Source organism: Ochotona curzoniae, unplaced genomic scaffold, assembly GCF_017591425.1.
Source record: "Ochotona curzoniae isolate NIBS_2020 unplaced genomic scaffold, NIBS_Ocur_1.0 contig_3432, whole genome shotgun sequence".
NCBI lineage: Eukaryota > Metazoa > Chordata > Mammalia > Lagomorpha > Ochotonidae > Ochotona > Ochotona curzoniae.
In genome coordinates this window covers 3,081,444-3,109,070 of record NW_024465859.1, presented here as the reverse complement: position 1 = coordinate 3,109,070, position 27,627 = coordinate 3,081,444, and the positions used below count along the sequence as shown (strand labels likewise).

Below are 27,627 nucleotides of genomic sequence, written 5' to 3'. Positions count from 1 at the left end.
ATGGAAAAATCACCTTCCCATACTGCTAAAAGGCAGAAATACAAATAATAATGCATCTTATATCAGCAGATTTTATCTTCCTATTAAGAGAGATAGACCATTAGAGTATTTCAAACAGTGCCTTACAGTCAACACATAATACTTTCCTATTTCTATCACTAACATGATTCAGTGAGGGCAATAAATTCTATAACCTGGTTTTTGTTTTTGTTTTTGTTTTTTTACTTTAAACAGTACTTATGCAGTTGTAACACCTTGTAATGTCTTCAGTAGTCTGAATAATTTAAAGTGAAATAGCATAGGAGACTCTTACTATAGTAGAGCCTTAATTATATAATAAAGCTGATTCATATAAGGAGACAAACCTTGTACACACAATATTTACATTAGATAAATCTCATAGAAGATCACTTGGAGTTGGGTTTGGGAGTCAGTAGATTTATTTATCGTGCTATGTAATGTGAGACAATAATCTAAGAAAGGATAAAGTTTCTTAAGTGTCCAGGAGAAATGATTCTGTGAGGAAACATAAATAAAATGCCTGGTAGAAAATTATCATCATTACGTTTTAGTTGTCTGTCCTTTAAAAATTTTTTTCCAGGTGGCCTAGCAGCTAAAATCCTCTCCTTGCATGCACCAGATTCCCACATGAGTTCCAGTTCTAGTCCTGGAGGTCCCACTTCCCATCCAGCTTCCTGCTTGTGGCCTGGGAAAGCAGTCAAGGACAGCCCAAAGCCTTGGAAGCCTGAACCCACAGGGGAGACCCGGAAGAGGTTCCTGGCTTCCCGGCTTCAGATCGGCCATTGCAGTCTTTGGGAAGTGAATCAGCAGATGCAGAATCTTGATCTCTGTCTCTCCTCTCATCTGAATATCTGACTTTCTTAAAAATTTTTTTAGGATTTCTTTCAGTCATTTCTTTGAAAATCATCATTTCAAAATACCCTCCCCCAAGAAAGCGACTGCAGATTTCCTGTTATATCTGAAAATACACCTAACTTTCATTTCAATATAATTTTGTCACACATTATTTTTTTTCAAATTTTCTTCTATTCATAATGTTTCTCCTAAAATACGTTTTTATGGCATCCTGGAATAATGCATTGGAAAAGAAATTATTAAGGATGGAACCATGTCATGTGTGGGTATGCTGTTCAACGGAGTTATTTTTGTCCGTTTATTAAGTTAATGAGGGAAGTACAACTTCTACATTCTCTTAAGCGCTGATGGATGACATTACTGAATCTTCCAAGAAATTTTAGCAAAAGAAATCAGTATTGTTACGGATATAGTTAGAGTGATATAGAGTATATATTCAGGACATAGGCTAACAGGGTTTGAAATCCACTTTGACCACTGACTACAATAAAATTTCAAGAAATCAATCAATTTTTGTTTTAGCTTTCTCATCTGTAAAATAGGAATGGCAACAATATTTACCACCCAAGGTCAAGTGTTCAGACAGACACTAACTATGTTAGCCATCAATAAAGTTATTAAAATGGCATACGTAAACACTTTACCAAGTTCATTCTGTAAAAAATAGTATTTCTGAACATATTCTGGAACTATTATTCTTTTGAATGCATTTTTAAAAGGAAATCCCTAAAATACAAAGTTCTGATAATTAAGCAAAATAAATAAATAAATAAAAGCATTCAGATCATTAAGGTTCAAAGCAAGAACCATAGAAAATGAACTAGCTGATCTCCTGGATGATGTTTTGTCAGAAATATGAATATTTGTTGCACATTTTATAAAGACATTCCCCATAATTGGGTTGAAATTAATCCTCCGTTGTAATGGAGCTATATGAATATAAACAAACTTACCAGCACACAGTTGAATCTGAATGAGTCCAAATAGCATATATGGGAAACACCTATTCACACACTGATTTCTAGAAACCCCCAGACAAAATACACTTAGCAAAGATACATCCTGCAGAGTATCTTCCTATATTTTTCTCTGAAATCTGTATATCTTTGAAAGACAGTAATTAAATTGTTAATTCTGGTTTACAGTGAAAAGAATAAAATTAAGAGTAAATGTGTTAAGGTACTGTCATACTAAAGAAATTTTGTAGTTATGACTTTTAAGAGTAAAATTAGCAGTCTAAGTATGCATAAATGACCCTGAACTTTTATTATTTTGTGTGACACAGATTGGTTATGATCATATGAAGACAGTTTCTATGGGACTGACAAATAACTAGGTGACAAATACTAGCACACTTTGTATATTTCACAGTGAAGTAAATATGGCCATATTAGACAGCCTCAATAAAGATGTGGCAAAGTGTAAAACATACTAACATTTAAAAATGCAAACTCAACAAAATTTCAATGAATCCACTGAAAGAAATTGATTTCAAGCACTTAGCATTTAAACCAGGTGTTCAAAGAAATACATCTAAAGTATTAGTGACAACAATCAATCGATCATGTGAAAGCTATTTCAATACATCTGAGGGTTTGCTTTGAGTAATAACTGCCATTTCTCATAGTCAGTTAGAGCACAAGGGCAATCAATTAAATACAGTCCATGGCACAAATCAAAGTACTAGCCAATGATGCATGCACATTTCAAGGAATCATTTACTGATCATGAATCATAGAGAAGAAAATTAGGATAAAGTATACAAGTCAAGGTCTACATGGACAATTGGTTGAATTGCAATTCCTATACCTCTAGGGATAACAGAGATAAGCAGAAGAGACTTTACAGATTCATATTACCCCCATCAAGGTGGAGAGATATTCTTGAAAAGCCACAGGAAAAGATGTCAATGAATACATTGTACATATTTGTGAGTATCTTCCCTTTTTGGACAAATAATTTTGATTTTATAATTGGGGCAGTTACAAAGGTTTCTATTTCAAAAAGTTAAGTTTATTTTAAAAGGGTGTATTTTTAAGTAATATGCTACATAGTAAAATTTTATGTGGCTTGTGCAAAAGTAAAGACAGTAAATGATTAATGTTCACTGAAAACTCGTTCTATGACACGTATCCTGATAGCATGAGACCATAACTTGTTGATCCTAGATACGAATAACGATGTCACAATCCTGATACTGCAACCTTGTATGCAATATTAGAAATGAAAATTGTGCATAACATGGTCTGATGTGTTAACTAATATCAAATATAAACACTATCACTAAGTAATTGGATGCAACATTTTAATTACTAAATGAACAGCCTACAGATTAAGACAAAAGGAAACCATTTGCTGAAAACAAAATGGTACATCAAAATGCTGATCAGTTAAAAATAATGTAAATCAGTTATTCATAACTAATTATATGAATATAAGTATTCACTAAATTTGAAATTTAAATATATATGGGAAACTAGATATGGATAATACCTGTAACATACTATTTTCCTGAAGATAGAAGGTTTATCAGTAGGAAAATATCTAATTCATTAATCATATTATTTATTAACATTTCTACTATAAAATGGAAATAAATAAATCCTTATTCTTTAAGTTTAGATTCTAAGGTCTAGCATTCTAAACGAGTCCAATTCTCAACTTACAAAGATCAGCCTGGTAGAATTTAAACACATATATGAAGATATATCTCTACTGTTTAACATGCTAAAATGAAAGGAGATAATCTTCTTAGAATATGTCTTTACAAGAACAAAAGAACATTACTCACCCTAGGTAAATGAATTTCAACACCTAACCAGATTCACTTTCAAAACCCTAAAAACCACAAATCATTATGATCTGTGTGTTGTCATCCCAAAGCAAATTTCTGGGAATATATCAGTGTCATAGTTTTCATTTTTCTTATTTTCTAAAAAGGGGAAATCATTGTTATAACAAGTCATAAACTTATTTTTGAGAACTTGAATAACCTTGCCTACTCACAAAAGATCTTCCTGCTACAATGTAAAACTGATCATGACTTAAGTCTAGATCATTGTAAAATGGTGCTACATTCCATTGTTCTTAGAAAACTATGAAATGATAATCACCAATGTTGAAGGCTACCATAATGAGCTTCCCTATCCTCATTTTGTTCTCAACCAAAAGTTATTGAAAAATAATATCCAAATAATCTGAAGGCACCCAGGACCAATGGGATGACTATTTTTCTAAATTAAAGTATTAAGGCAAGCGAAGGATATGTTCTTAAAGTCCTTGTTTGGGTATAAGATAGTTCTTTTGAAGCTGTTTAAACAAAAAAGGAATTCAATTTTCTTTTTTTTTTTTCATTTTATATGATCTCCATGCTGCTTTAGAATGTATATGTTTGAGTGTATTTGAAAAGAGGATGATAGTTCTGATTATTTAGCTCCCAGTAGCATAATAATGTAGCATATTTTAAAACCTGTTCATGTCTTGTCTTCTCTAATTACCTTTAAAAGAGTCCCTGCTTAGTTGCTGCGGTATGTTGTGGTAGTCCCCAACTCAAATTGTGAATATTCTCATAAACAACAACAAAGTAATTGAACAGGCAAACATACCCTGATGAAGAGGATCTTTTCTCCCACTCGGTATCTTCCTTGGGAGAGCCGTTCCACACAGAATTTGTTTGGGCATTTGCAAGGAGGATCTTCAGAAATTCGCTTCACCTGAAACAGAAAAGCAGGCAAGTTAATTCTTCTATGACCAGGTCGTGGGCAGATTAATTTATTCCAAGGGCTCCGAGGACACTGTGACACTAATGATATCAAACTTATTATATAGATGTATCTATGTACATGCTATGAGCACACGGATTCCACATTAAATCATAACTTTGAAAAGGTCACATCCTGAAGTCACCTTCGAAATGCAAATGACTGTGAGAAGGCATAAGCTTGATAACAGTAATAAAGTGTTGGATAATGATGGGGAAATCAATTGAACATGAAAAGCATGGTGAGACGGGTGCTCATTTTGTTAAAAGATCATGAATACTGGGTCATCAAGATGAATCTATTGAAAGCAAAATTCGAATACTTGTTTTGTAAACATTTTGACAACTAGAATAGAGCATTGGTTGACATGGAACACATTTTTTCTTGGTGTGATTATATTTATCCTGGATGTGGCATTCAGCCTGTCAAGATACTATGTCAGAGTCCCTTTCACCAGCTCAGGTCCAATGCTGGACTCCAGCTTCCTGCTACTGCACACTTCGTAGTCACTGGTAATGGCTCAAGTAATTAGGCAGCTGCCACTCATCCGAGAGAATGGTTTGAAATCTCTGCCTTTGACCGCTGAAGTTACGTAGGGAGTGAATCAATAGTTGCAAGCTCTCTCTCTCTCTCTCTATCTTTGCCCATCTAATAATTTTTTAAAAGCTAATGTAAAGCTAATTTATTAGTTTTTTTTTTCCATTTTCAAAATAAGAGTTAAACAAATCATTGGATTTTACCATGGAACTGTTCCAGTTTATTTTGGATTTCAATGTTTCTTCCATGAAGTAATCTTTATTTCATACAGATTCAGCCTGTAATTCTCATCATAGCAAATCTCATCTAACAACCCCACTTTCCAGGCCATAGTTTATAAATTATGACCATTTACAGAATTAATGTGTGGACAATGAAATGTTGATCTCTATTGTACCTATTCTCTTTGGTCTTCAAACATAAACTATCTAAAATATATCTGTGTAGGGCTTGCAAATACTTAATGACTATTAGAAAATAATGCAATCAGCCATGATTATAGAAACAGATTTATGTCAATGACTTAAATGGCTGAGAACCAGCCGTCTGTACCTTATGCTCTCATCAACTAAGTCAGCTAAATGCCCAAACCATACCCCTTCTTTTTGAGGAAAGGGATTTTTTTCCCATTTATTTGATTTCATTTTATGACACAGTTTCATAGGCTCTGGGATTCTTCCATTATCTCCCCATTCCCTCCTCCCAAGGTGGATTCCTCCATCTTTTTGCAGGTTTGAAGTTCAAATCCAGTCATGATTCCTTCATTGCAAGCATGTACCAAGCACAGAGTCCAGCATCTTATTGTTCAGATAAATTCAGTAGTTTCCTTTGGAGACCATCCCTGCTCTGAAAGTAGAGCTGGCAGAATATCACCCTGTCCAGTGAAAAGCCATAACATAACAGCAACAACAATTTACAACATTATGGAGTTAATTGACATAGTATTGAGTGACCAATATGTTAGAAAATGCAAGTTCTTAACTACATCCTGTGACTATTTCATTAACACTTCGATTTTAGTTTATACACAAATGGCTGTTACACGCCTTAAAATGGTTATAGGGTACTAGTCAGCTGTCTTGTGTCTATTTTCATTTTATATTTAGCTGGTTATAATATTGAAGCATAATTTTTACCGAACTTGGCAAATTTTAGGATAGTCCAATCTGGCTTATAACTCTAACCAGGTATATGTAAACAATTGAGGCACAAAACAGCTTTTTAGGAGGGGTGTGCAGAGAAATCTTTTATACTTTAGTGAGAAGTAACTCATTTTTGTGTTCTACTTAGTGAGGTATTTGTGAGTCCAAGCTGTCCGTTTCCTGTCTAGTTCTAAGCTTTCCTTATTAATCTCATGGAGGAAACAGAAAGCCATAAATGATGCATACCTTGAATTTGAGAAGATGCACAGCACATACTTAAATGTTGGAAATATTGGTCTGGATTCACTTGCTCAATCTTTTTTCACATCGATCTTGTGTAACCCAGAGTTTTGTCATCAACAAAATGCAATAATTTCTTCAAATAACTCAGTGTCTAACTTCCATCATCCATACACCACACAAAACTATCGGAAGAGTTACACAAGAACTTGTTTGAATGTTGATACAGAAGAATTAAACACCTTGAATTTTCTAGAATATGAAATGCTCCAGAAATTATGAAAGGAAATAATGTTGGATGGAAAACCAGAATTGATGGTGTGAACTTGAGACAAACAATAAAAATCTCTAAGTATATATTTAATTACTTGGCTATTTGAATTGTAGCTGCCATGGATTATGTCCTGAAATCTGATATTACAATGCCTCTACCTTTGTTGTTGCTATTTAAAGTTTTTAGCTCTTTGAAGTCTACTGTGTTTCTATGTGAATTTTATCCACGACTGAGAAAAACTTGTATGATTAGTCCTACTCACAATAGCTGTAAAAATATTTAAATACCTCAGAATCAATTTAACCAAGAATGTTGTGAATCTCTACAATGAAAATTGCAATCTTAGGGAGAGAAATAGAACAAGATACTAAAAATAGAAAAACAATTCCATGACCACAGATTCGTTGAATTAATATCATCACAATGTCCATACTACTGAAGGAGAAGGGTGAAGGAACGCATGGAGGAAGAGAGCATAGGGCGGTAGTATTACTAAGCTTATACATTTTTATTGTTAAATTTTTTCACTTGATGTAAGTAAGCTTCAAATTATATACAAAATTATCCCAAAGTATTTAAAACATTTGAAGCTGTTGTGAATGGGACTGATCTTGCAAGCACTTTCTCAGGCAGGGCATTGTATGTGAATTTAATAGCTATTGATTTTTGTGTGCTGATTCAGTATCTTGTAGCTTTACCAAACTCTAATGAGTGGAGAGCTTTAGTTCCCCTACAAATAGGATAATGTCATCTGCCATGTGGAATAATTTGATCCCCTTATCCATTTGTATCTCTTTAATTCATTTTTCTTGTCTCACAGCTCTGGCTAGTCCTTCCACAGCTATATGGAATAGCTGTGGTGAAACGAGCAGCCTTGTCTGGTTCCAAATCTTACTAAGTGTTTCCAACATTTCAGCATTCAATTTGATGCTGGCTATGGATTTGTCATTTATTGCCTGGATTATTTTGAGGAATGTTCCTTCTATACCCAATTTGCTTAAAATTTTTACCATTAAAAGACAATATATTTTGGGCCTGGCGCGGTGGCGCAAGTGGTTAAAGGTCCTCGCCTTGCATGCCCGGGATCCCATATGGGCGCCGGTTCTAATCCCGGCAGCCCCGCTTCCCTTCCAGCTCCCTGCCTGTGGCCTGGGAAGGCAGTCGAGGACGGCCCAAAGCTTTGGGACCCTGCACCCGCGTGGGAGACCCGGAAGAGGCTCCTGGCTTCGGATCGGCATAGCATCGGCCGTTGCGCTCACTTGGGGTGTGAATCGTTGGATGGAAGATCTTCCTCTCTGTCTCTCCTCTCTGTATATCCGCCTTTCCAATGAAAAAATAATAAAAATAAATCTTTAAAAAAAAATAAATAAAAGACAATATATTTTATCAAATGCTTTTTCTGCATCTATTGCAATAGTCACATGTTTTTTATGCTTCAGCTTGTGTATGCTGAACTGTCCTTAAACAATAGGCATAAATTCCACTTGATCTGGGTGAATGACATTTCTGATATGTTGTTGAATTCGATTGGATATTAGTTTACTGATGTTGCATCTAGGTTCATCGGGAATACTGGTTTCGGCTATCTTTGTTGCACCTTTTGCTGGTTTTGGAATCAATGTCACTATCTTGGTTATTGTTATATCAGGTTTTCTATGTCTTCATGACCCAGTAGATCAACCAGGTCACACATAATCCCACTCCTGGAAATTTACTCAAATGAAATTAGCATGTGAAAGAGTTATGTGTTCCCCATGCTTACTGCAGCTCAGTTCAATAATAGCTAAGATAGGGAACCAACCCAGATCCAGATGTCCATTACCTGATGACTACATAAAAAAAAATGTGTAATACTATTCCCTTCCTTTGCAACAAAATGGATGAAACTGGAAATCATTACATTTAGTGAAATAATTTCATCCCCAAAGACAAATATCGTGTCTTCTCTGATATTTGGCAATTAACATAGAATGCTAAAAGTGTATAGGAATTGGGCCTGGCACGATGGCCTAGCGGCTAAAGTCCTCGCTTTGGCCGCGGCTGGAATCCCATGTGGATGCCAGTTCTAGTCTCAGTGGCTCCACTTCCTGTCCAGCTCCCTGCTTGTGGCCTGGGAAAGCAGTCAAGGACGGCCCAATGCTTTGGGATCCTGCACCCGTGTGGGAGACCTGGAGGAGATTCCTGGCTCTTGGCTCCGGATCGGCACAGCACAGACCATTGCAGCTCACTTGGGGAGTGGGTCATCAGACAGAGGATCTTCCTCTCTGTCTCTCCTCCTCTCTGTCTCTCCTCCTCTCTGTATATGTGACTTTGTGATAAAAATAAATAAATCTTAAAAAAAATAAAGATCCTTAAAACAAGTGTATAGGAATAAAACAAACATCATCTCTTTGCTACTTTCATCCCTTGTTTATATTCCTCTGTAACTGTGGTGTTTTTACTTATTGAATTTTATTGGTATTGGTGCATTAAGGATATGATAAGTGTAGATTAAAATTATGCCTGTGGAAAAAAAAATTTTAAAAAAGGAAGGAGGAGAAATAGGAAGGGATATCGTGGGTAGAAATACAGTTTTCTGTTTAGAGTTGTACATATGAAATACATGAAATTGGGCTCGATGTGGTAACCTCGTGGCTAAAGTCCTGCCTTGCAAGCACCGGGATCCCATATGGGCACCAGTTCTAGTCCTGGAGACCCCAGTTCGCATCCAGCTCTCTGCTTGTGGCCTGGGAAAGCAGTCGAGGATGGCCTAAAGCCTTGGGACCCTGCACCGGAGTGAGAGACTGGGAGGAAGCTCCTGGCTCCTGGCTTTGGATTGGCTCAGCTCTGGCCATTGCAGCTGCTTGGGGAGTGAATCAGCAGATAGAAGATCTTCCTCTCTGTCTCTCTTCCTCTCTGTATATCTGAATTTCCACTAAAAAGAAATCTTTTTAAACAAAGAAATACAAGAAATCTTCCTTCTTTACATTAATAAAAAAATTTAAAAAGCATCCTTCAGTAAAGGCAAACAGTAACAATATCTTCATATTTTCATCTGCCCTCACTGTCACCCCTATTTTTACCAACTTAAAAAAGTATAATTTTAAGGACTTACTTATTTCAGCATTTAATGTCCTAGTTACTATTTAATCTTACTACTTCCTTTTTTAACTGAGATCTTTAAAGTTTAAAATAGCATTTTTTTTATGTTTAACAAATCTTGATATGAAGAACAAAGTTTTTTGTTCTTGTTGTTCCTGCCATTCTCAATGTCATATAAAAATGGTCAGTAAGTGTACACTGAATAAGTCCATGAACATGTCAATATGAACACAGACATATACAACTCACAGAAGGAAATGGCAGAACAAAATATTACTGACTCAGAGAATTTCAGAGATGCCGCTCGTTGTGAAGTGAGGATGTAGCCTGGTGTGAAGTGAGTCACTGCCTTTTCCTGAGTTCTGAGTCTTTTCTGCCATGTTATAGTTAATCCACAGATGCAGCCATCACTCACAGTGCTAACAAATGTATATCTGTAGAGAATTTTGAACAGATACCCCCACATGGGAAGGCAATCATATAATCAAAAGGATATTTCATCCATTCTGGTCCAGTAGTGCAGGATCTCATTTCGAATGGGGAGTGGCTCACAGAAGCAATGACCATGTCAGTGTGTGCTGTTTTCACTACTTCCCTCTATGCATGCTCTTATAACATAGTATGTTTAAAATACACATGTATACATGTCATATATGTATATAAATATTTACTACAATATTTGTGCCATTGCTAGAAAATATTACAGTTCTCTGTAGCATCACAATAAGGGTTTCTATGAAAACAGAAAGAGGCAAGAAGTGATTTGGTGATCCTGTAGAGAGACAAAGAATTAAAACAGCATGTAGCTTGAGATTTGAACGTTAAAATGATCACACTTGGTACAAGTTTGCTGCGACTTAGTAAATAAGCAAACAGCAAATGGGTGTTCAAATGATTCCTCCACTAAGAAATGACAATCACAAGTCTATACGGAAAGCACTTCCATCTTTTAGTGTCTGTAGACAAAACATAGAAACTGTTTATATCCAGTGAAGTGCAAGAAACATCCTCTCAAATGGCCTGCCCTTCTCTAATGCCTTCCTAGCTCAGAAAAACGGACTTGATTAACAAAAAAAAAAAAAAAAAAAAAAAAAAAAAAAAAAATCAAGAGCTTTTCTTAGCTGTGTGAGAGGCAAAAGCAGAAAAGCAGGAGAAAAGGCCAGACTCTGAGCAGAGGAAGTAGATTGTTAAGTAAACAGTCACTGATGACATCTGTGCTTCTTACATTTCTTTGGGATAAGTCAGTTTGGCAGGTGTTCTGTTTGGGGCTAGGAATTTGGCCAGTTTTCTGCTGAAATGGGATTTCAAGAGGAGCCTGATTACAGAATTAGACTATCTCTCATCCCCAGACTGAGGAAGTTGCTGGAGGAGAAGAAGAAAGGCAGATTGGCTTCTTAGAACTGTATTCGGCTCTTTGTGTGGGAACTAGCTCAGCAAGAGGGAATGCAAGGAAGAGAACTCAACCCTGCCCCGGTGTCTTATCTCAGCTGAATCACTATCAGGACATCGGGAGAATAAATTAATCTGAATGGACTCCACTGTGCTTCTTTCATGATATCTTGATTAAAGAATGCACACTGTATTATCCACATGAAAGGTCACCTTTTCTTTCTCCAGTATTCCCAAAGTACCACATGGGGAAATGTGAGGCGGCATTGAAGGCTGCAAAATTGGCAGTCATGCTGAAATGGTTCCCCTGAATATGATATTGTAGCACACGTCTGCTTATTTTGCTCTTTTTTTTTTTCTTTTTCTTCCACTCTTTATTTCCTTGCTGCTTTTGCTTATTTTCCTTCTCTTTCTTTTATTCTTTAGTGGTTGTCAAAAAAATCAACATTATGAACTAAACACAGTAACCCTTCAATCTCTGTTTTATGTCCCTATTCTATGACACACACTGCAGTACATCAGAGTCAGTTTCCCGCTATGATATTTCAGTGTCTGCTTCATATGTGATAAAGTTTTCATAGGGATTATCTCCTTCTATAACAGTTCTGTGAAATTCTAATTAAGACCATTAGTGCTCTACTGTCCCTGAAATAAAACATGTCAATGAAAATGTGTAACTTAAAGAGATTTCAAATAATTCAGTGCTGTTTTCCCCATTGTAGAGTGATGGGGGTTGCAGAGATTCCTGTGGTCAAGTAAGTTTGGAACACTCCAGGCTAAACAAGATCTGATTATGGAACTCACTAGAGTCTGAGGAAAGCCAAAGTACATTGCCAAACTCTAATGGAGCCTACAGTAAATTGTGTTTCTTAAATTAACCTAACTATGGAATTCTTTACCCCAGGGAGCATCTCATGGTATTAGTATTTGATTAGACATTCCTTCAAAAATACCACTTTAAAGATCTTCAGAATATAGTATTTTAGCTGGCAGCAGCACAGAAATGCCTATTTTGCACATTTCCTACATTCAAGTAAAACCCCTAAAATAAACAAATGATTATGTGCCCAAACTCTAGTAAACTATAACAAGGGTTGAATGGTTTTCTGAAATGCACTATAGTTCCAGTGGAACGAATAGAACTTGGAATCAATAGTTTTAGAAATATCTTTTTTTGAAAATTTAGTTACTTTTATTACAAAGTCAGATATATACAGAGAGGAGGAGAGACAGAGTGAAATATCTTCCGTCCAATGATTCACTCTCCAAGGGAGCGCAACGGCCTGTGCTGTGCTGATCCGGAGCCAGGAGCCAAGAACTTCCTCCATGTCTCCTATGAGGGTGCAGGGTCCAAAGGCCCTGGGCCGTCCCTGACTGCTTCTCCCCTCCCACTCCCCCGCCACAAGCAGGGAGCTGGATGGGAAGCAGGGCCACCAGGATTAGAACAGGCGTCCATATGGGATCCCGGCACGCCCAAGGCGAGGACTTTAGCCACGAGGCCACCAAACCAGGCCCTAGAAATATCTTTTATCTCTCTCTTTTTCTGAGTTGGGGTGTTGGTAAATCATCTCCTAAATCTCTTTCTGACTTGTTCCATCATGTCTCCTCTGCTCTCCTCACTTTTTTCCTCACTTCTCCTCTACTCTTTTCCCTTCCCTTCTCTTTAAGCAAGAAGGATGACTAGATGGGATGTAAGCAGGTGAATAAAGGAAGTTAATTCTAGCCCATTGCCAGAGCGGATGAGCCTGCTGTCCGCTACCCAGTCTCTCAGCCTGCGAAAGACAGACAGGGGTTCTGTCTAAGCAGTTCTGATTTATTGGGGAAATACAGCTTCTTATATAGGGTAAGGGATAGCCTCAGGCTAGGAATTTCAGGAATTCTAGGGCGGGGGGAGAAATTAGGAGCCAATTACTAGAAAAATGACTGGGGAAACCACCTCCCATAGGCCAGGAGTAGGTGAGCGAGATGGCCCAGGTCCATCAGTCTTTCCTTGGAGCTACGGGACTCTGGCCCTGGTTCATGCCCAGGGCTCTGTCCTTAGCCACCATCTTACCCGCCAGTGACCTGGACTGACCTTAGTCGCCATCCTATTGACTTAGTGCTCTCTCTGCCCCTGAGTGGTACAGCTTCCCCTTGATTAACATAAATGGCTTCCAATAGCAGTATCATTTCCCACTGCAGTTACAGTATAATTGGAAAAAGTCACACATTTTCAGAATAGGTAGCCAATCCACATACGTAGAGCAAGCACGAAGGACTTTTTTTTATGGCTAAAAAGCTTCTTAATTTATCCAACGTGAATTTGTGTGGAGTTTTATAAAATATGGTTGTTGTCTCTGAGGGTAATTAATTAGGGTAAGCTAGGCAACTACCTCATTAAATGTATATGGACACTGAGGTATATGCAAGACGAATCTGTCACTTTCATGTGAGAAAAGACATGCTGAGAGAAGGTTTATTTAGTGGCTAATACACCCTGAAATTTAAAATGTGGAAAAGTAATTAAAAGATCTAAAAACAGATGTGAAAGCATGGAGAGAAAAGAAAGACGCAGGGATTAGTCTGAGAAACACACTGTAGGGCAGGGCTTGAAGGGGCAATACAACACAACAATGAGTTTGGGATTCACTCTAAATCTCATGGGTAAGACTTATAATCTAATAAAAACTGAGTTGCATCTAGTTTGATCACTCTTGTGACAGGAAGATGTATGGAGTTAAATTTGAAGAATGAATCGGTCGACAGCGTCAAATGCAAGGATGAAATGTCATGATTTCATGACTAAATGAATTCATCTGACTCATGAATTTGCTCACTGGCCTTAAAGATGATAACTGGCCACCTACTTACTCTTCACTCAACTGGTACATTGACTCAAAGACGATGAAGACTACAATTGGAGACAACAGCTTACAGAAAAAGAACTGAGAACATTTGGAGGAGTCTCAGAAAAATACAAAGACTAAGATAGCATCTTTCCCTCAAGTTTACTTAGAAAAAAATGATGGCAAGAGCAGAGATAGCTCTCACAAATAAGGGATCATTATCCACTATTCATACACAAGTTGTTAGGTAAAAATCTGCTATATATTTTATGGTATCAGATGGAGAAATGGACAAAAGAAAAAATCTCTCTCTCTCTCTTTTTTTCTGTAGCTTCTACTCAAAATTGGCCATCGCTCCTGCTGTTTCCAGCTAGGACACTAAAGACATCCCAACCAAGGCCCAGGAGTACATTGTCCATAGCTGGTGTCGCTATTGGTATTGGTTTTTGCATCATCTGTTATGCATGTGTATCAGATCTCGATCTAGTAATATTACCATTATTGATAATGCTACCATTTTCTATCATATTCTGTTGCAACTACAACTCCATAAATGCAAATCTTACATAAACAACAATCATTCCCTCATAGTTTTTGTCCTTTAATGACTTTGCTGTCACATCTGTGTTCAACATATACACAAATTGGGGGATAAGCATACATATAATCAAACCCACTGTTGATCATAACTAAGAACTATCTGGCAGATAGTACTGGTAACCCAAGCATTTTAATCTGCCCTGTATGCTGCTACACTATTACTTCCCTATGATGGTGAAGGCACTAATATATTTCCTAACTGCCCCGATCTGTGACTCAAACGCTTTGCTCAGTAGAGGGCCTTCAGAAAGTCATATAAAACTATGTTGGAATCTAAACTTCTTATGCCCCCGTCCCTTTGAAAATAAATCAACTTCTGAGGTTTTATTTCCTGAATAGGAAATTGGAATTTCAAACATGAGGGCACTCAAAAAACAGTCATAGACCCTGAGAATCACAGATGCTTAGAAAATGAGAGTTCTCTTTTCTGTCGTACACTTGTTTTCCTTCCCTAGAGAACCCTTAAAATCTCAGGCCTCAGGCTTCTTGTCTGTAAAACTAGAATCATGAAGCCATAACAATGAGGCATAAGTATCTCAAATACAGTGTTCAGAGAAATGATACATTTTCCTGAAGTTATAGATACTGTTCAGCAAAAATAAGTGACAATCAGGGACAATGTGGAAAAGCATTAAGTGATGTTTTATTGAAATAACTTTGCCAGCTCTACTTTCAGAGCAGGGATGGCCTCCGAAGGAAACTGTTGAATTTATCTGGACAGTAAGATGCTGGACTCTGTGCATGGCACATGCTTGCAATGAAGGAATCATGGCTGGTTATGATCTGTACTACTGCAACAATGTGGAGGAACCCACCATGGGGGGAGGCCATGCAGAGGGGAGGGGGACTCCCAGAGCCTATGAAACTGTGTCAGAAAACAAAATTAAAAAAAAAAAAAAGAATTACAAAATAAATTGTAGAACTACAAGCTCTCTCATAGCAGTGTTAGATGAATTTCAAGGAAATTGAAATATTAAAGGTTAACCTTGTGATACTGGTGGAATATGCCTCATAGAAACAATGACTGATGACGAGTTGCCAATTCTACTTACTGCATCATCCAGTAGGTTTCCTGTACTCTTTTTGCCAGATGACTTTGACAAAGGCGAAGGTGAAGGAGAAGGGGCAGAAAGTGTTTCTTCTTGCTCAATCTCTTTTTCCAATTTTATCAAGCCGGGAGGCTCCACACCATACCTTTTAAAGGATATCGGATTACTATACACGCATAAAATACAATGATAATAAAAACTATTTATTCCTTTGATTTTGAACACTAGAGGATCAAATCATTTACTTTAATAAAGATCACCAAGTTTTCTGACATTTAAATGGCAAATTCTTGAATGAGCAACCTTTGAAGCAGGGATAAAATACACATCTGTTGTGCTTATATATGTGCACACATTATGAAAACATAGATAACATATATATTATAAAACTATACAAATACTCAGTGTATTGTTCAATAACTGGAACAATCATATCAAAGTTAGTCCAACTTTGACCTTTACCAGCTTTAGTAATACTAGTGCTATCAACAAAGTTCTATTTGTAAGCAAATATATTACAGAAATAAAATCAAAGGATCTCAGAAGTAGAGTCCAGTTTACAAAGAGCATTATGAACAACAAACATTTTAAAATGATTCAGTAGAGGAAATTCACTATTAATTGTACATTTCATGGGGACCCAAACAATATATACTACAGTTACACAGTATCAAAGATTGTGCTCTTAATAGTGAGAGCAGAGTGTAGACAGAGTGTTCCTGGGGAAACAGGTGAACAGGGGAGATACAGAAATAATTCTAAGCAAAAAGCATACTAAGAATTTTGTGTTGTAAATTACACTTGCCATACAAGTTCAAATAGAAATACTGGTGATTTGCAGTTGTTTTTAGCATTCTATGTCCTATGATCACATTTTTCTTAAGCTCAATTTAAAATAGGTCTGGTACCCTAGATATCTATCAACTACATCTGGTGAGGAGGCCAAAGATAATTTAGAATTTATTTGTGAAGGATTTGGGACATCATCAATTCCATACCTTCAATTTAACTGATAACAATACATAACCAGAAAGGGCTTGTAAATAGCTGCTAGCAAGATAAGGACTCAAATGCAAGTTACTGCTTTTATGACATTTTTTTTTTCATTGACATCTAAATCAGCTAATCGTATGTTAGAAAGGAAAGGAGAAAGTCAATTAGATATTTAAAAATTGGTTATAAGCCATGTAATCAAAGTAAATAATCCTATAGACAGAGTATGAATATGTTAACAATATTATTATTGCTTTTGATTGAATTCTGCACTACACAATCACCACATGCAAAACTTTGCATTTTTGTCCTATTTTAATTATCTTTTAATTTAGCTGACATTTGTATTACATTTCTACAGGGAAGCAACTTCTCCATTCTTGATGTTTTATCCTCATAGAAGTTGTTTAATAGCTTTAATTCCAGACTTCTCTGTTTCATTACTCATTCAACCCCAATAGGATAAAGAATTATCAGTTTTTACATATAAGGATAAAGTCAGCATACTTTTTCTTGTATGCTGGAATCTGCTCCCCAGGTGCACTCCACGGGGATCACCACCTTGAGTCTCTTTGTTTTAAAATAATTGATGCTTAATTCGCTCAACTCTTGAGCCGATGAACATTTCTGTCCACCTGAACCTTAGGTTATAAAGGTTGGAACTGACATTTCATCTGAGGTTTTTTGTGTGTGTGTGTGGTGGTTGTTGTTTCCAAACTGCAGAAAGCAGGAAGGGAAACTATATGTCCTTTGAGAGTTAACAAGCTCCGTGAGCAGCCAGTAAACACAGCTTTAACAGATATAATTTAGATCAAGTATTACCACCCCAGGAAAGTTTGCAATCTGCATAGTGCTTTCCTTGAAATACACTATGTAATCATAAACTAAAACAATGAGCAATCACTTGTTAATTTTTCCTGGGTTTTAATCAGTTAATAAGACAATGGAAACATGCTAGTGTCCAGATTCTGCCTTAGCAAAAGCCACTATTTTGCATGATTCATAAAACTCCCAGCTTTGGGTATACAGCACAGCACAGCACAGCACATATTTAGGTACCTAATAGCTAATATTTAAAGATGACAAAATTTTTATTCTCATATAACAATGTTGTCAAGCCTAGATAGAAAAATAATTTCCTTTTGATTAATAATACCCAAATACCTATCTCAGTGTAAGAACTGCTAATGTTAATCCACAAAAATATTCCACCAGGACCCAGCTCAATGGCTCACTTGGCTAATCTTTCTCTTGCAAGTCCCGGGATACCACGTGGGTGCCAATTTGTGTCTAAACTCAGTCTTGATCCTGATTTTCCAGATTAACTGCAACAAGAGCTGTTTTTAATCTTCTTAGACGTATTTGGATTCTTAGCTCTGTCATAGTATAGAATCTGGTATGCTAAATGTTCTTAAGGTAGAAAAAAGTAAATTTAGTAGTGAGGTTAAATAAATTTAACATAGTAGCAACTACAGTTAATTCAAAATCAATCATAAGTTGAAATGTCATGTTTGAAAATATAGAGTAAATCAACTGGAAAACATGGCCACATTTGTGAATTTCAATTGATCCATGCCACTTTAAGGAACAGGTTGAATAATTTCAGCCTTTTTATACAAAGTGAAATAATAATAATAAGAATGTTAAAACAACAAGCCTATGGGCCCAGCGTGGTAACCTAGCAGCTAAAGTCCTTGCCTTGAATGCGCCAGGATCCCATATAGGTGCCAGTTCTAATCCTAGCAGCCCCACTTCCAGTCTAGCTCCTGGCTTGTGACATGGGAATATAGTCAAGGACAGCCCAAAGCCTTGGGACCCTGCACCTGTGTGGGAGACCCAGCTGAAGCTCCAGGCTCCTGGCTCAAATCAGCACAGCTCAGCCCATTGTGGTCACTTGAGGGAATGAATCATCAGATGGAAGATCTTCCTCTTTGTCTCTCCTCCTCTCTGTATATCTGACTTAGCAATAAAAAAAAAATGAATAAATCTTAAGAAAAAAAGCCTGACTTAATGTCCAATAAGAACAAAGTAGGCTAAGTTTGAATGAAATTAAAAACAAAATTACACATTCAAAACCTTGCCCTATAGATTTTTCTTTATATGAGAAGGCTGAAAATTGGCTATGCCATTTTCCCTTGGAAACCAACAGTAGGCCCCAAATCTCTGCTTACACTGACTTTTGAACACTTCAAGCTGCACAATCAGTTGGTCCTGAAATGTGCTTAAACACAGCTCATTGCCTTCCTGTCTGACTGGAGACGTCAGCAGGCTGTAAATCATGAAACTCCCCTTGGGTTGAGAGCCTGCACCTGCAAGCCAACTTATCCAAAAGGGTCTTTTTGTGTTCTCTATACTGCTTCTTGTTTCCGTTTTGTTGCAAGCTTTTCACAAATTTATACTGGAATCCAATCTTCTAGCTACAAGATTCTAGATTTTTAGAAGGGGTAACGGTTTTCAAACTGAATAAAGGTTCAAATTAAACATACCGAGAGAGCTGCATCCATGGAAATAAAATCCTTATATCTGAATTCCCGCAATGATATTACAGCAGTGTGAATACACACAAAGAGTAACCTTTTTCCTCTCATTTAAAACAGCAAAACACAGCTCTTACAACAAAACTTCATGATGAGATTCTAGAAAAGGACTTCTCAGTCTTCTGGTGCTGCCACAACATTGAACTGGATGAAATAATTGAGTCCTCAAATTGAATTGAATCCTAAAAAATTACTCAAACTATTTAGAATCGTACAACTTCCAGACAAATAGTGTCTGGAGTTTGTTTTACTATGTTCCAAGTGACAACATTTATAGAGAGAAATCCTCCCTTTTAATGCACATAATGGAGTTTACAGATGGTTACAAAGTATACTTTGCTCCATTTATGTTCTATTTTAGAACTAAAGATAGAATTTGTAATAGGAAAAGATTCAAACCACAGAAAAGCATGTAAGATTCTTAGCATTTCAGCTAATTACTTATTCTTTAGGCATACATTTCAGCTAAATAACCTTTTCTTCACTAGGCCATGGGTTGAAACTACAGATTAAACTGTCACAAAGTAAATATATTTTGAGTCAACATAATTTTTGTAAATCAATGAATTACTAAAAATCAACACACCATTTTGATGTTGATTATTGCTTATGCATGGGCTCAAAATATCATTTTTGTTTTAGTATTGCCAGAAAGACCATCTTACGTCAGTCTACACCAATGTGAAAGCCATAGTAACTGTTTTCTTTTTTCAGGAATGAACATGAAAGCACTGTCATTGAAAGTATCTGAGGTCTACCTGACTTGCTTTGGTTGAGTGTTTTAGTTTTCACAAAATAAACTTTTTACATTCAGTAACTTACATTCTTTTGAATTATTAAAGGAGGGACTTTACCCTCCTGTGATAATAACTCTAGTTAGTTGAAAATAAAATGAACACTTACACAAGAGAACAAAATGCAGTGTACTCATTCCTCCCACCTCAGAGCTCAGAGAAGCCAACAGGCCTCAAAGAGCCTCAGCGAGTGTCCCCAGACAGAACACAGAGCGGCGAGGCAGAGATACTCAGAATCATTTCCAAAGTGTTGCTAATGCTAGTTAGATGACATTTGTGCAAACTAAAGAAAAAAGCATTTAGAACAAACTACAAGACAGCATCACTGACAGTGAGAAAAGCACAAAATTTATAAGATTGTTTTGAGTTTCTGGTCAAGATCACCTCATTCTGTGTGTAAGTTAACGTAATTCTTGAGAACCATCCCCTAAAACACAGTTTTGGCAAAGTTGTTTTAACATAATTTTCATGTTCCTCCATAAAAGAGTAGAAACAGGAGGGAGAAAAAAATTTAAGCATTTAGATATAGGTTTAATATATCTTAAGAAGATATTAGAGTCAAGTAGATTGGAGGGAATTTTTTTTCTTTTTTCCATTTTAATTAATATGCTTCAACATAGTGTGAACTTCAGGAGATTTGGGTTTACTGGGTTCTGTTTTAAAAGCACAGTTAAAATTTTATGTAAATAAAAACTCAAAATTGTGAATATAATACGAGAGAATCTTCAACAAATTTTTATACTTAATAATTTCAGTCTATCCGATTGGTATTCAGCTATTGAACATCAACAAGCATGGTTTGCCCAACAAGTATAATTTCCTCTTTGTTGAAGATTCACACAACTCTGCACTATTTATGTGGAGAGAAATAAAAGGTCAAAGTTACACACTAAATAATGTAATGCAAAGGTGATATTATTCCTTGCATAGGCCTTTTATCTGTTAATAACTTTATAAGGCAGTTTTAAAACAATTAATGTTTTGTATCCATTCACAAGGCTATATAATGGGGTAAGAAATAGAGCAACCGAGATTCACACTTGGAGAGGAGGTGGGTACTTCCTGTGCTGCTTTACATGGAAATTAACAAGACCATATTGATTCTCTTTAATCAGCCAAGATGCTTCGTTTTACATCCTAAACAAGGGTCAATTTATGCCAAATCCAGAGTTGGAAGAAAAAGTTTTCCCAAAGGCCTATTGCAACTGAATAGCTTGTTTTACTTTGATGACATAGCTATAACACGCTTATTTTCATGGGATATTTAATCAGAATATTCATGTAATAAAAAAATCAACAACAAATAAAATCTAGAAAGCATGCAGAAACTATAAATTAAAAGAGAGGAAAGTAACAGCCTCATGTTTATTCTAGAGGAAGAACAGCTCCTGGGTGTTGGCATGTATATCCTAACTTTCAGAAGCAAGATGGTTAGATTGTTCAAGCAGCAAAGGTCTCCTACAGTTATTTGGGAATGGTGTGACCTCAAAGTGTTAAGTGAGATTCAGGGACAATTAACTTAAATTTTAAAAAATTAAAGCAGTCTGTATCACATCCAATTATTGTGACATAATAAAATTAATGCAAGGCATTCAATTCAATCAGGTCATTTTTACTACATGATTTATATACCTTGGAGCAATCTCTTTTTTGTTTTCTGTTGGATAGAAAAATCTGCTCACTGGCAGGAAGTTTTTTAGCAATGCTGAAATGTGTTCATGTGTACAATTCTATTTCCTTTTCTTTGATCTTCTGGACAAATTTTCTACTTGATGGAGCTGCCACAATAGCGTAGTGGTTATATCCTTGCCTTGAATTTGCTGGTTTGTGTCCTGGCTACTCCACTTCCCATCCAGCTGTGGCCTGGGAAGGCAGGAGAGGATGACCCAAAGCCTTGGAACCCTGGACCCGCCTGGGATCCCTGGTTCCTGACTTCAGATCAGCTCAGCTCAGACCATTTATGGTCACTTGGGGAGTGAGTCAGGGACAGAGTATCTTTCTCTTTGTCTCTCCTACTCTCTGTAAAAATCTTACTTTCCAATAAAAAATAAATCAATCTTTATTTTATAAAAAAAATTCTCTACCTGAGAACATAGATCTAGTGCTAGCTGTCACTTTACATTACTCATTCATCCGATCTCAACTCTAAAGTTACAGCCAGTTCTGGATCACATTTAAAAATCAATCCTACATTTTTATTTGGGACAAAAACCTCTTTACCTCTTTAAATATTTATATTTTTATTCCTCCTTCTCTGAACTTCAAAGAACATCAGAAGCCTTGTCTTATGGTTTTTCAAAATAACACATAGGATAACAGGGGCTAAGCAAGCTCCCTTCATCTGCTCATTTAGTACGGTCCACCGCAGTTACTTTGTCCTATTCTCAGAAAAGAGCACAAAACACGTGCCCGTAGCAGGCCAATGCTGTCTCTCTCTAATCAAACACTGCCATCGGAATGATCATTTTGCATAAGCAGCTCCTCAGCATCCAGGCCAAACATCAACGATGACGAGATCACATGCTTCTGTGTGGCTTTGATAAACTGCAGCTGTCAACCTACCTGGCAGCGATTCGTCCCAGTTCTAACAAACAGAGACATACTTCCCTTGGTTGCTTGTGGAGGACTGGAAAATAAGAAAGAGGTAGACAAGGATTGTAAAACAGTTCCATAATGATGCATCAGTCTGAAATTCATAGCACTCATCATATTACCCAAGACATCTAGCTCCACTGAAGGCTTAACATGCTTGCTTTATATAAGGCACGGATATTTTTTCATGAAGTTGTTCATCTTACTATTTTCACTCAAAATAAGCTTTCCAAAATTTTTTGTCAAGTAACTTGTACTAACACCTCACTATTGGGTATATATGTAGGTATAACTATGACATAATCGATAGATATTTAAAACATGGCATACACCAGATTGTGAAATGAGGATTGACCTTTGTAGTATACCCATTCTGCCTTCATCAATTACTTATGCAGAAAGAATAGCATGAGTAATAATTATATACCATAACTTTTATTATGCTCCAAACAAAAGCAAATGCTAAACAAGACCCTGAAACTTGACATCCTCTCCTAATTACACCTGAATTAGTAATATTTCATAAGGAAAAAGTTTGCACTTACTGAATTTTGTAAATGTGCACCAATGTAGTAGTATCAACAAGCTCTGTCAACCTTATGAACAAAGTACAAGACTATTCTTTGAAATTATATTCATATGCTAATATAATCTAATTACCTAATAATTATGTTTTACTGATAGGTTTGAGGAATCCAATAACGTTGCCAAGTTATAGTTTAATCTGAGCCAATCAGATGAGCAGGTACTATTCATATTAACAAGGATGAGGAGGTCTCAAAGCAGTGATTATATTTAACACAGAATAAAGACAGCTGATATTAGAAAAATACGTTGCAGTAAGAATGGCCTTTAAAAGACACAATTAATATTTGAATAAAACATGCTATCATATTGATGAATTTTAAGAATAGAAATGTGAAGTATTACTTTATTTGCTGATTTTTAAATATCCTAATTGCTCTCACTACACATTATGGTAGGGGTAGTGTTTATTCCACCTAAACCATGATGTGTGGTAACCAGAAAAAATACTTTTACAGGGTTGTATATAATCTCATTTGACTTCAGACAGACATTCACATTGCTTATTAATTAGTCATTAAAATACTACTTTTAAATCTTAAAATAAAATTTCATTCCATAAATAATGATTATTAACACAAAATTGATTATTAAAATCTGAATTATAGAATATTTCCATCCCTGGCAATTGAAAATTTTAATTTCAGTCAACTATTAATGAATTGACATAAGTCCCTAGTCAGGTTAGCCATAATGATGGAGGCGTAAAATGAAAGCATTGAGTACCCAGTTTTCAAATACACTACCAATGATCTCAACTTCCCAAAGTCTGATACATTAAATCCATTTTAGCACAAAACAGCATAGACATGGAGCATCACATAGTCACCAATTACAGAGAATAACAAACATCAAGCAAGAATAAATGAAAACCAACCTTTCTGTCTGCATGCTGAATTTGTTTTGTTTCTGACTTTTATTTTTACCATCTCCATGGTACAAAAATAAGCATAATGGGGAGGACAACACAAAAACAAGGGAGAAAAAGATGTTTAAGAATCTGCTAACACCCTCATCTTAAGCAAAAGCTGTATGAAATAAGTGGCTAAATCTTGGCAGCTTGGGTTCAATTTCATGCACTTTCTGATGGAAACTGTGAAAATGTAAAAACTAATAGTGGGATGAACCAATGCATTAATAAGTCGTCAATAAGCAATTGTAAAAATTCATATAGCATGCAAAAGTAATGATTCTTTAACCAATATATGCTACATATTCTGAGCATTTCTTAAGCACTGGAAGTTTGTCATGGAGACAAATACTGTAGGTAATGTAAGAAATGCAATGTGATATGTAAAGTGACTTGCTACTGAAAATTTACCATGGACTTATCATAAAGCCAGTCAGGCAAAAAGGAATAAGTGATGATTCATCTTTTTAATAACCAACCTAGAGAACAAAGAAAATGATGCTTCTGCAGCATCATTTCTCAAGAAAATGCCTCTATTTCAGTGGAAGAAAGACTCAAAATAAAGGAAAAAAATACGAGAACATGTGATCTAGTGTGGCCCTAGAAAAATAAACATTTTAAATATTTCATTTACAAAGTATCAGAGGTTAATTGGTCCTGAGTTAAAACAATTTCATAATAAAAGTATCACTTTGGCAGGAAATACAGAAAATTGAATATATATATATATACACACATATATATAATCCTTGTTTCTTTGTGTTAAATGCAAAGTTTAATTAAAATTATATTAGAATACATGTCATTATTTAAAATAGCAAACACCTGCCATTAACTTTCCTCCATCATTTAAAATAATTTAAGTGAGTTCATTTTCAATAAATTATCTAAATTGATTATGTATTCCACATGTTTTCAGAGAGTACATAATCAAATGCATAGCTTTATAAGGATGACTAAAAACTACTTTTACTGTATTGGGATTACCCATAGTCTTTGTTTTGAGCCATATATGAACAATTTAAATATGATTGTATTTATTCACTGATCATTTAAAAAAATAAGAAAACTTGTATTCATAATGAAGTTTTAATAGTAAATATTTTTCACATTATATCACAGTATTTGGAGATGACTGTGCTTAGTAAACTGTTCCAGGCAAAAATATAAGACATACTTATGTTTTCTCTCTTATGTGGTAGTTAATAAAAATAACATCTTTGGGTTTGATTATTGCTTGAATCTCTCATCTTATAAAACAGTGTTCTATCTATTTTTCACTTGTTGACCATTATAGTTAGTGGTACATCAAACCTGGCATTATAAAGTAAATTGAAATTATATTATTGAAAAAAATAAAGAAAAAGAAGGAATGAAAGGGGGATTGAGGGAAGGAAAGAAGTATGGCTATCTTCTTAGACTCATATCTATGAAATACATGGAATATTTTCTCTTAATATTAAAAAAGCTAAAAGAAAGAACTCTAATTAATACATGTTCTACATTGACATTACAATTATCAGTTTGTATACAACCGGGTTCTATACACCTTAAAATGGCTATAGATTACTATTCAGCTGTCTCATGTCTGTTTTAATTTTAGTATTTAGCAGTTTAGAACTTGCATTCTTTTTTTTCCCTCTCTCTCTTTCTTTTAACATGCTGGTTACACAATACCATGTCAACTAATTCCATTATGTTATAAATTGTTACTGATGTCATGTTGGGGCTTTTAATTGATCGGGATGATACTCTGTCGGCTCTACCTTCAGACCAGAGACGGTCTCCACAAGAAACTGCTGAACTTATCTGGACAATAAGATGATGGCCTTTACGCTTTGTAGATGCTTGCAAGGAAAGAATCTCAACTGAATTTGAACTGTGGTAATGCATCAAGGTGGAAGAATCCACCATGGGGTGGGGCGGGTTTTGGGGATGGGAGGGGGGAATCCCAGTGCCTATAAAACTGTGTCACATAATGCAATGTAATCAATAAAGAAATACATATTCCAATATATTTTTAAAAACAAAACGTTCATATGGCCTTTTGTTGGAGTCAGGGTGGAAGAAGTCGCTATTGAGCACACTTCCTCAAATCTTTTGTGGACACATGAAAGTTCTGAAGTCAATGGTAATTACTGTGTAAACCATTTTATCTTTGACTTTTAAAAAAGTCAAAACCATTTTTCAAAAAAGCATAACGCAGAATACCTTTGGGAAAAGTAACACAGATTCTCATTCAAAGCTATGTGGATTGAGACTGAATCTTATAACCTAGATTCTATAAAAATCTCATGGGCATCAAATGTCTAATGGAATGCTGCTAGCTCCAGGAATAGAAATTGAGTTTTTCCACTAAAGCAAAGTATAGAGTTTCAGTGTCACAGCATCTGTGAGGATAAAGTGCACTAGACATGAATGTATAGTTTATCCAAATACATAGTTTTAAAAGATGAATTGAGATATTTATGCACAAAAAATTACACTGTTTTCTTTGCAATCTGAGGCTGTAATATTTTTAGTAATTTTGAAGAAAACTAATTTTTATCCTTTTCGCTAAGAGGACTTTAAAAAAATATCTTTGGCCAAGTATTATTTAGTAGTGAACATTTTATAAATTAATAGTTAAATAACTTCACAGAATAGAGAAATAGATTTTAATAAAGATAGTGAAATAAATATTTAGTACATGTCCTGACCTTTCTTCCTGATATTCCTTACAATGTAATGTATACAATATCATTCATTGTATAGTAAATCCTTCAATAACGTTATTTCCTTGATACTGAAGCATAGGCCAAACTAGCAAAATTTGCATCATGCAATTTTGTTTAAATTATTAGCCTCCACTTAGTCCTACTAATCCATAGCGTTTCAACATGCTGTCCAGGTGACCAGTGTGTACAATGAAGGTTGTGAGCTTTGCGTTAATCAATATTACAATAATAACTAAACATCTATTGTAATTATTGCATTAATTTTGCTAATAATATTTAGTTGCTTGGTATGTTTAAATTCCTATAAACTGTGAAGGACAATAGTGGTGATAATGATAATGAATGCAGGGGAAGTTGTGCAAGTATTGCATTAGCCTTTAATAAATATTTTTAGTATTTCTTGCCTACTAGGATCTATAGGGTACAAAAGATATTGGTCCAGAAAATAAAGAAGTAAGCTCTTTCGGGCCCTGTACATTAGCCTCGTGGTTATAGTTCTTGCTTTGCATGCGCTGGGAACCCATGTAGATGCAGACTTATATCTTGCCTGCCAATTTCCCATCCAGCTCCCCACTTGTAATCAGAGAAGGCCAGCAAGGTCAACCTAAAGCATTGGGCCACTGCACCCATGTAGGAGACTCAGAGGAGGCTTCTGACTCCAGGGTTCGGATGGGCTCAGCTCTGACCATTGCAGCCTTTTGGGGAGTGAATCAGTGGACAGAAGG

At 35.8% G+C, this 27,627-nt stretch overlaps 1 protein-coding gene across 2 annotated transcripts in view; it reads right to left on the bottom strand.

Annotated features, from left to right (window-relative positions):
• Positions 1-27,627, bottom strand: part of GAS2 (growth arrest specific 2) — a 109,629-nt gene that overhangs the window by 38,973 nt on the left and 43,029 nt on the right. For both annotated transcript variants that reach the window (XM_040980285.1, XM_040980284.1), the window contains exons 4-6: positions 22,661-22,724; positions 15,778-15,919; positions 4,482-4,589 (exon numbers count right to left, since the gene is read on the bottom strand). In XM_040980285.1, coding sequence (XP_040836219.1) covers positions 4,482-4,589; positions 15,778-15,919; positions 22,661-22,724 — 314 coding nt within the window. The remainder of the gene's footprint in view (positions 1-4,481; positions 4,590-15,777; positions 15,920-22,660; positions 22,725-27,627) is intronic.